Source organism: Convolutriloba macropyga, unplaced genomic scaffold (assembly GCF_964194025.1).
Source record: "Convolutriloba macropyga unplaced genomic scaffold, txConMacr16.3 SCAFFOLD_6650, whole genome shotgun sequence".
Classification (NCBI taxonomy): Eukaryota; Metazoa; Xenacoelomorpha; order Acoela; family Convolutidae; genus Convolutriloba; species Convolutriloba macropyga.
The window spans coordinates 1-9,294 of record NW_027452494.1 but is presented as its reverse complement, the minus strand read 5'-3'; the positions used below and the strand labels follow the sequence as shown (position 1 = coordinate 9,294).

Genomic DNA, 9,294 nt, shown 5'->3' with positions numbered 1-9,294 from the left:
TGCAAATTCGATCGCGGCTCGTCTTCATTTGGGGGCGGGGGGGGGGGGGGGGGGGGGGGGGGGTACAACTCGTACTTGGACAGCAGCTTGAGCTGGTTGAGCACCATGCCGCACCATATGTACATAGTACATACACTGTAAGGATACACAGCGCTAGCTCTTCGTGATGATACCAGCCAGGCAGGTGAGATCGTGAGAGGTGAGATCGTGAGATCGTGAGAGAATTTATTACATACCTAGCCCCTAGCTAGGGCACCTGATGAGTGCAGCCGCTAACTGCTAAGGTACATACTACATAACTAGGATACCAGCCAGGTGAGAGGAAAATGAGGTTGGTTACAGACACTGGCCGGGGGGCAGGTGGGTAGGGGTAGGTACCCTAGCTCCTGTGGGAGGATTGGTACGAGTAGAAGTACTCGTAAGATCTAGTATATAAGCTCTGTGTATAGCTGTATATACAATGAATATATATATATAGCACATGTAGGTACGAGTACGAGTAGTGCATTGGCCGGGAACCCGGTTCATGAGACATGGCTGAGGATTTTTTTTTTTTCGATTCTCAGGAGAACAGGCGGGCGGGGGACACCGGACACCCACACACCCATGAGTTCCGGCCGGTCGTTTTGAAGGGATGGTAGGGTACCCTGGGGGGGTTAGTAGGTAGGGTAGGCAGTAAATAGCATTAATACGCCATACTTTATAATGAAACAGTAGGTCATACGCCTGCCCTGCCTCATCATCTGCCACACTCACTGACAGGCCACAGCAACCATCCACCGTCACGATAGATTACCGGCTGCCTGGCAGAACAGTAAGTCCTGTGGGTGCAGGTGGTTGTCTTGACGCAGAACGTGCCTGCTTGCTGACAGATACAGCGCATGGCTGTGTAGACGAAACGGCTGGACGCCACACGTCCAGACCTGCAGTCTTGGACAGAAAGCACAGTAAGTTTGTTCAGACCCGGCTAAACATTAATCTGCCACCCGGTCTGTGACTGGTACTTGGCGACTACTGGCGGTGGCCATCTGCCCGCAAGTGTGCTCTTGTCCCACTGCAGAGCGGCGGAAGCCATGGGGGACGACCCTCGACACTACGGTCGTCAGGTGCGCCCCGACTGGAAATGCTCTGTGGTCCTGCTCTGCAGCACCTGGGTTTCCTGTCTTGAGGTATGTGTTAACCCGGGGGTAGGGCCTAGCCACCAGGGGGTTTCCCTGGTTTCTGCATGGCAAGAGCGCGGTTGGTGCAAGGTGTGGGCAGCGCACGGTCGTCACCACACCAGCAGTGCGTTTGGAATCACCTCACAACATCTTTCTCTGCCCAATCTTAGCCGGCCTGGCCGGCACTCCTACTGCTGAACACTTGCCACACCAACCCTTTCTATAGGGTGTCTTGCGTGGGCGTTGACCTTTCCTAACCCGGGGATCAAGTCCGGGTAACCGGCAGCCCACAGCCGCCACGCCCCCAGCTCGAGCACTAGCCAGGTCGTCTCTGCTTCGGGCCGTGCCATTCCATGAAATCGTCTCTCTCGAACCGGCTGCCTAGTTGCATGCGGCGCCAACGCTGCCGTCGACGAGAGGCTGCAGTGTCTGCTAAGGGTTACCCGGGTGTCTGAAATCGCCCCATCTGCGCGAGGTTGCCCCGTTGTTCCCAACGTATTTCTCCCTCACCCCCCACCCCACTACATCTGACCCCGGGCCTCCTTCGAGGTGCCGCCGCGCGGTCTACGGATTGCGAGGCCGAACCCGTCAGTCGGTGGAGTTTGAGTTTTCCTCGTGCTCGAAGAGCGGGTCGGCTGGTCGTCTCGGCCTGTGTGTTTGGGGACACGTGCCTAGAGCCTGTACGTTGGCAGAGCTCACTGGTTGCTGACAGCCTCGGCGTGTGGGCAGAGCGCCGTCTCCTCTTGTCCTTCCTACCCGCCTTCTGTGGGCCTCACTTGCCTTTCATCGGCAGGGACCAGCGGCAGGCACTCGTTGGGATCTCTTCCACCTGAGGGCTTATCAGGACGGCAGCATCCGCTGCTTGACACAGTTCTTGCACTGGGCTCCTCTCCTAGTGTGGACGAGCACTTGCACACCCGTCAAATGTCCCGGGGTCTTTGGCACTGATACACCTGGCTGCTCCCCCTCTGCAGGAGCGTGGCACGGAGTCTGGCCCAATATACACGCGCTTGGAGCGCGAACGAGGGTTTCCTGGAAAGGTTGCTGCTCCACCAAGGCCATGCATCGCCTGCGTCGCTTCCTGCTTTCTGGCCTGCTGCCCTAAGCACTGCTTCCCCGGTTGATCTGACTCCATGCCCCCTTGTCGTTGCTCCCACGTCTCCTGCAGAAGCGGGAATGGCCTGGTGCCCCACTGGATCAGCGGCCGGGATTTGGTGCCGGGCGAGGCAGCGGGGCTCCAGGTGCCCCTAGCCCAGGGGCCGCGCCCTTCAAGCGCGGACGCTTAGACCCAATTTCACCCACCGCCAGAGACTTTGAGCGCGGACCCCCAAACTGGGGGCCTAACTACTTTGGAGCCGGCAGAGGAGGGCCTGCTGGCCCGGGCCCTGTGCCCGGACCTGTCATTCCCCGCAGAACGCCGTCAGGTTTGCCCCCGGCCAACCCCATCCCATTTCCCATCCACCCAAACACACACTTGTGTCTTTTCTCTCTTTGCCACCGTGTGATCCGCAAACCTCGCGTTCCGACTGTGCTGGTAGTGAGCTGCTTTCCGAACTGGCTGCCCTCACTGTTGCTTGCAGGGCCGCCCTTCCTTCCAGATAGAGGCCGTGGTACTGGCTTCTCTCCAGCAGGGGTGCGTTCGCGGCGTCCTTCCGGCATACCTCAGTACTCTCCATTCATTTTGTTGTATTCCACTGCCTGTGCCTGGGGCATCCTGACTTCTACTTACCAGCACTTTCCCATTGATCCCACGCAGGTCGATGCCGGTCGCCATCCCTTTGCCCGCGACGGCTTCGGTGCCCCACCCTTTGGACGTGGCGGGCCTGGGCGAGATGGAGGCCAGTGGGATGGACGACCTGGACTCACACCTGAGTCACCTCCTTGGCGGGCAGGAGCCGCTGGAGTCGACGGCAGTGCTGCGCTGCGCCGTTCAACGTCCGGCGGCGCTGCCTCCCTGCCGCCTCCGCCTCCACCACGCCCCGGAGCCACCCCATCCACCTCGCCGCCTGTCACCTCACTGCCTCCTGGCATTGGAGGAGATGCTTCCAAAGCCGGAAGCATTGGCAGCGGCCCTGGCTCCTCTGTGCCCGCCCCGGCATCCACGGAGATCGAGGCGGGGGAAATCCCAGCCGAGCCGGCTTTGCCCAGCCGGATGCCAGCACCGCCAGCTCCAGCACCCCCAGCGGTGAAGAGCAGCATGGGAGCGTGGGGAAAGAAGCCTTCTTCTGCTCTAGCAGCAAGCGCAGCCGGAGGAGGGCTACCAATCAGCTCTGGGGTGCCCTTCCATCGCTCGTCCTCCCTCCCAGTGGTCGGCTCCCCAAGGGCAGTCTCTTCAGGCAGTGGCCCCCCACTGATCCCCAGAAAGCTGTCTGACGCCTCATCGCTCGAAAAGGACGGGCAACCAGGGACCAGTGCGGAATTCAAGGGGCTTCCTGCACCGCTGGCGAAGCCATTCCCAGAGGTGCGTCTTGAACCCCGGCGGCAGCTTTCCACAGGCGACCTCGGCAGCATCCGCCTGGAGCCTCGAAAGCCGGTCTCAGCCTCCATCCTTAGCCCGGCGCCCTCCTCCGACCTCTCAAAGCCAGGGGAGTCCGGGAAGGACAGCAGCACCCTCACTACCGACCCGACTTCCTCTGCCGCCGCTGTCCTGCCAGATGCATCTCCTCGCGGCCATGTCGCCCAAACCCCACTGGTCTCGGGCCTCCTCATCTCCACTGCGCGAGGAGAGGCACGCAGCAGCATTGGCCCGATGTCCCCAACCTGCTCTGATGCTGACGCAGACGGATCACAGCCTAAGCGGAAGAGACTCGGATGGGGTCAGGGCCTCGCCCGTCGAGCCAAGCCTCCAACCACGCCCGTCGCAGGTGACCAGGATGGTACAAAGGCCTCGCTCACCGCAACACCGCCTCCGGCAGCACTGGCAGCCACCCCTACTACCCCGGGGGCTGCCACCCCTGCAGGAGAGGAAGCCAAATCCTCTTTGTTGTTTGATGCTCATGCAGCTGAGAAGGATAAGGCCACCTCCACTGCAAAGCCATCACAGGCGACTCCTGACTCTTTGGCCGTCGCCGCGGCAAAGTCGGCCGTTCCGGTACCTGAAATTCCAATGGCGGCTGCCCCCTCCGCCCAGCCGCACACCTCTGCTGCCTCCGGACAGGATGTGAAGGGTGCCTCAAAGGATGAAGCCTTAGTCCTTGCAGAAGCCTCATCGAATGCTGCGCCTTCAAGAGCAGCGACAGGGGCCTCTGAGCCCTCTGCAGCACCAAAGCCTCACCCTCTCAGCTCGTCCGATGCTGCTAACCACGCCGAGGAGGCACCACCGGCCTCTACCTCATCAGCCTTGACCACCACGACCAAAGTTGCTGTTCCTGGCGAAGTGGCAGCGCCCGGCGAGCAAAAGGATCCGGCAGCCCCCCCTGCAGACTCAGTACCCCGTACAGCCGCGGTCGCGCCTCCGTTGAAATCATATGAAACTTCCCCGTCCGCCCCGACCACGCAGCCCGAGATCCAGTCTCCCTTTAAGCCTGCGGTGTCCCCTCTGCCCACCATCCAGGATCCTGCCCACCCTGCGCCCACCTTGACGACCTCCGAAGGGCAGACACAAGCAGCCTCAGTTGCGAATGCGACAGCCTCCAAACCTGAGGTGCCATCTACCAGCGCACGAACAGAGCCTGCAGCGGAGCCAACTGGAGCAGCTGCCGCCCCTGTTGGCCCTGATGCCGCTGTCGCTTCGAAGCCTGAGGCCCAGCCAGGACCCGCCGCTGCTTCCACAACACCGCCTGTCGGGGCTGCGCCACTTCCCACCCTTCCACCTCCGGCAACTGCACCTGAACAGACAGCAGACGCTGCAGCCAAAGCTCCCGTCCAGGCCACGCCTCTTCAACCAGCCAGGAGGGTCTCTGACAGCACCGGAGCCACTCCTAAGGCAGCTGTCCCTGTCCTCCCTCGACGCTACTCAGAGAGCAACGCTGGCGGCGGCACCACACCTGCGGCCCCGGCAGCACTGCGGAGAGCTTCAGAGAGTAGCGCAGGGGCCAGCTCAGTGGCTGGGGATGTCATCAGGTCGACGTCGGCCAGCCCGTTGGAAAGACCAGGCACAGGAGGCGCGCAACCATCTAGCCAGCCGTCCCCGCAGCAGCCCGTAGCTCCACCGTCCTCTCTGCCGCCTATTCTCACCAAGCCCATGGAGATTGACGAGCCCGCCGCAGCCGCCCCCGAGCCTGCCGAGCAGGTGAAGCCCGTGGACGTTAACAAGCAGCGCAAGGCGGAGATGTTCATGCGCATTGAGGACGTGGAAAACGACATGGAGGCCATCGAAAAGCAGCTCGCCACAGCCAAGGTAGACCTTGAGGCGGCTCGGCAAAAGGTGCAGCAGGCAGACCAGGAGGTCAAGGCCATGGAGGCCGGCCCCGCGCTGCCTGAGGTGAGCAGCGACGAGAGCGATATCAGCTCCATGTCGGAGGATGACTTCACGGAGGAGCTTCAGACTGACGCGGACGCAGATGCCGCTGAAGCTTCACAGCTTGAGAAGGCCAAAGCAGAACTGGAAGCCCTGCGAGCCAAGGTGAAGACAGCTGCCTCACAGAAAGAAGCAGAGGATTCCGCGCGGCGTGACGCTGTGGCGGTAAGCTCCTGGCTTCTGTTGCCTTCGTGTGTGTAGGCATTCTCTGCTCGCACCGAGCGCCTGATAAAGATATCCCCTGAACCCCCCCCCCCCCCCCCCCCCCTCCTGTTTTTCTAACCCGTCACTGTCCATTGCTTCGGTCAGGCTGTCCAGGAGAAGCTGCAGGCCGTGAAGGCCCTGCAAGCTCCGACCCGCATCGCTACCCGCATCCCAGTGTCAAGCAAACGCTGGCGCCACGTCTCAGCGACAGTGGATGAGAACATGCGTAGGGCAGCGGCCGCTGCAGAGGGGCTACATCGCCTGCTGCCCTCAGCAATGATCGGCTCTGTTAGGCAGCCCCCTGCCGCTACGCCAGCAGAGATCACCGCCGCCACTCCGCCGTGCAACCCCTATATCAAGGACCTGAATTTGCCGCAATCTCGTCCGCCATGCGAGACAGAGTTGTGGGTCCGGTGAGACCCCTCCCCTCCCCTCGCCCAGTTTCAAGGCTGAGTATTTGTTCGCCCCTCACACGGTCATTCTTATTTGTGTCTCCGTCTTGATCGCGGCCCCGGTCCCTTTGTCACAGTCTCCCCTTCCTGCCGCCTCAATGGCACTGCCTGCCGGAGGCCCCTCCGGGAACCCTCAGCAGCACGTGTGCCCTGAGTTGCTGTTGCACTGCCCTTTTCCCAGGAACGCCGAGACCCATTCCAGGATCAAAGACAGCCTTCTTGAGCAAGTGAGGCTGCGGGCACAGACTGTGAACGATAAAACGCTGCGCCTCCTGCAGCACTATGTGAAGCTTAGCGAGCAGCACCGTGCCGCTATGAAGCAGGCCAGGGAGCCGACCACCAAGCCAGCAAAGAACCTTGCTCGCTCTGCACGGGCTACAGCAGTGAGCTCGGACTATGGAGAGATGCAGATCATCACACAGCTGCAGGCCGTAGAGAAGCTTAAGACACTGGTGAAACCCCCTCCACAGCTGCTGTGCGAGCGCGAGAAGCAGTCCCGTGTGATCATGACAGACAGCATGCTGATTGAAGACCCAGCGGCAGAGCTGGCGAAGGAAGCGATCGTCAGGGCCTGGACACCTGAGGAGAAGAAGACCTTCCTAGACAAGTTCCAGCAATACCCCAAGGTATGCCATAGAAGGGTGGAGTCGTGTTGTGTATCTGTGTCTAAACACAGGGGTGGGATTCGGTTGATGGCGTGGCAGGGTGCGCATGGGAGGTAATGCACGGGAGAGGGATGGGCAGATGTAAGGTCACTTTTGGGGGGAGGGGCTGGCCGGCAACGGCAGAAGGGAGGAGATGAGACCCGTCGCCCGGCCTCGCTCTCTGCTTGCTAGCAGTGCCATGCCTCTCGTGCACGGGCTCCGAACAGTCCAGAAGAACCCTGCTGCTAACGTCGTGGTCTGCTGCGTGCTCACGTGCAGGACTTCCGGAGGATTGCCTCGTATTTGGAGCACCGGTCTGTGGGTGACTGCATCCGGTACTTTTACGAGAACCAGAAGCTGGACGCGTTTGCTAACTACCGGCGCAAGAAGCAGCTCAAGAAGCGGCGCATGTACAGCGACGCCAACAAGAAGAAGGGCTACATGGTCGCCGGCTCAAATCAGGGAGGCCCTCAGGTGAGCTCTCTGTCTGTCTATGCTACGCACTGTCATGGTGGCTGCACAGCCTTGCACCTCGCAGCATCGCACCCTTTTTGCCTGGCCTGTGGGTTGCTGCTGGCTGTTGCACACATCTGTGTGCTGTCTTCGCTGATCCTCACAATGCCCATGCTTGTGTTTCTCAGGCACAAGCTCGGGCCAAGGAGGAGGCGGAGAGGCGGGCCAAAGAGGAAGAGAAGATCCGCCAAGGCGGCCCGAGCCCGTGCCGAGCGGGCTGCTCTTCGAGGCTCAGCACGGGCCGAGATCGTCGCCGCAGATCTCGCCGGCGACGATGAAGAAGCCGCGGGATCAGGTCCTGGCGCGGGCACTTCCCGCGGAGAGAAGAGGGCCGGGAAAGACGGAGATCAGACAAAGAAGGCAAAGAAGAGCCGAGACCGCTCCTCAAAGGACAGTAACAAGGCCGCACCTCGCATGGCAGAAGGCAGTGGTCCTCACCCGATCGAGGTGGTCAGCAGCGCTCAGTGGACCGAGACTGACCAGGTCAACTTCTTTGAGGCCTTTCAGGAGTTCGGCCGCAACTGGAAGGTGTGCGGGCTGCCATGCCTTGTCTGCCGCTCTTTGATGCCGTGCTCATTTTAGCTTCGCATGCAAAAAGTCTGGCCACCATCGTTTACAGATAGCTGAGTTGGACTTTCCATTTTGTTCTGCTACCAGGAAGTGGCAGCGCGCGTGGGCCACGAAGACAGAGGCGTCCTGCAAGTCTTACTTCGGGAAACACCGGAAGAGAATGGGGCTGGAGAAGCTGCCGGGCGAAGGCGAGAAGGAGCAGCGAGCCGAGGCTGCTGCTGCTTCTGCTTCTACTTCTGCTTCTGCTGCTGCTGCAGCAACCCCTACCCCTACCCCTACCCCTGCCCCTGCCCCCGCTGAGACCGCCAAGCCGGCAAGTGGCAAGGTGGGAGGCGGGGCAGCTGCTCAAGAGACCATGCGTGAACTTGCAGACATCGCGGCCGAGGCGCAGCTGATGACAGATGAGCGAATGGATGATGACAGTCCAATGCCAGATCAGAAGCCAGAGGTTGCCAAACCGACCCGCACTGGGCCTCCAGCCAAGCTGAGGTCCACTGGTCCGCGCTCTCGGAGGGTCCCCAAGCCGGAGCCGGAGGCCAACCAAACAGCGGGACCGGAGGCACAGACAAGCCACAGTGCCCGGCCGGCCTCAACGGACAACCATGCTGACGCTGATGCGCAAGCCGAGGCTGAGGCCGAGGCACTGGCCCATATGAGGGCTGCAGAGGCTGCAGGCCTTCTCCCGCCTGGGATGCCGGAATCCATGGCTGCTCAGATCCAAAAGAACGTGATGCAGGCGCTACGCGAGCAGCGCCGCGGCGGGGCCAGGTCCGCCTCAGACAGGGGTGGTGCCTCGGAACGTGGGGACCCGCCTCCACAGGGTCAGCAGCAACAGCACCCCGCGGCTGCTGGCAGCCGGTCGAGCCAACCTATGCGTCACGACATGATGCCACCCCCTGACGGTGGCCCCCCTCCTTCATCACAGGCACAGCAGCAGATGCTGATGCAGATGGCTCAGGGCAGCCTGCATCCCAACCTGCTTGCCGGGGTCCCAATGCATGTGCTCCAGCAGGCAGCCGCCACTGGGCAGCTCAGCCTTCAGCAACTGCTGCAGCTCGGGCAGATGGGGATCAGAGTGCCTGTCCCCCCCGATATGCAGATGCATGTGAGTGGCTGCTCCTTTTCCTGCCTGCCATCCCGCACTAGCACAGCTGGGCCAAGGGACCTCAACTCTGCTGTGGGACAGAGATAGGGGCATTGTTTAGAACAGCGAGAGGGAGGGCTGCAAGTCCTATCAGAAGGGAGAGCCGCTCAGTGACTGCTAGTGCTTACTCCGAACCGGCTTTTGCACG

At 61.4% G+C, this 9,294-nt stretch overlaps 1 protein-coding gene across 1 annotated transcript; it reads left to right on the top strand.

The window, feature by feature from the left end:
* Nucleotides 1-2,293: 2,293 nt before the first annotated feature.
* Nucleotides 2,294-9,107, top strand: LOC142357526 (uncharacterized; the record flags this gene model as incomplete). Its single annotated transcript, XM_075409139.1, has 10 exons — nucleotides 2,294-2,401; nucleotides 2,447-2,584; nucleotides 2,741-2,793; nucleotides 2,917-3,032; nucleotides 3,065-5,784; nucleotides 5,929-6,236; nucleotides 6,457-6,901; nucleotides 7,199-7,481; nucleotides 7,561-7,960; nucleotides 8,090-9,107. Coding segments are annotated over exons 1-10 (5,589 nt in total), but the record flags the coding sequence as incomplete, so codon positions are not given.
* Between the last annotated feature and the right edge of the window lie 187 nt (nucleotides 9,108-9,294).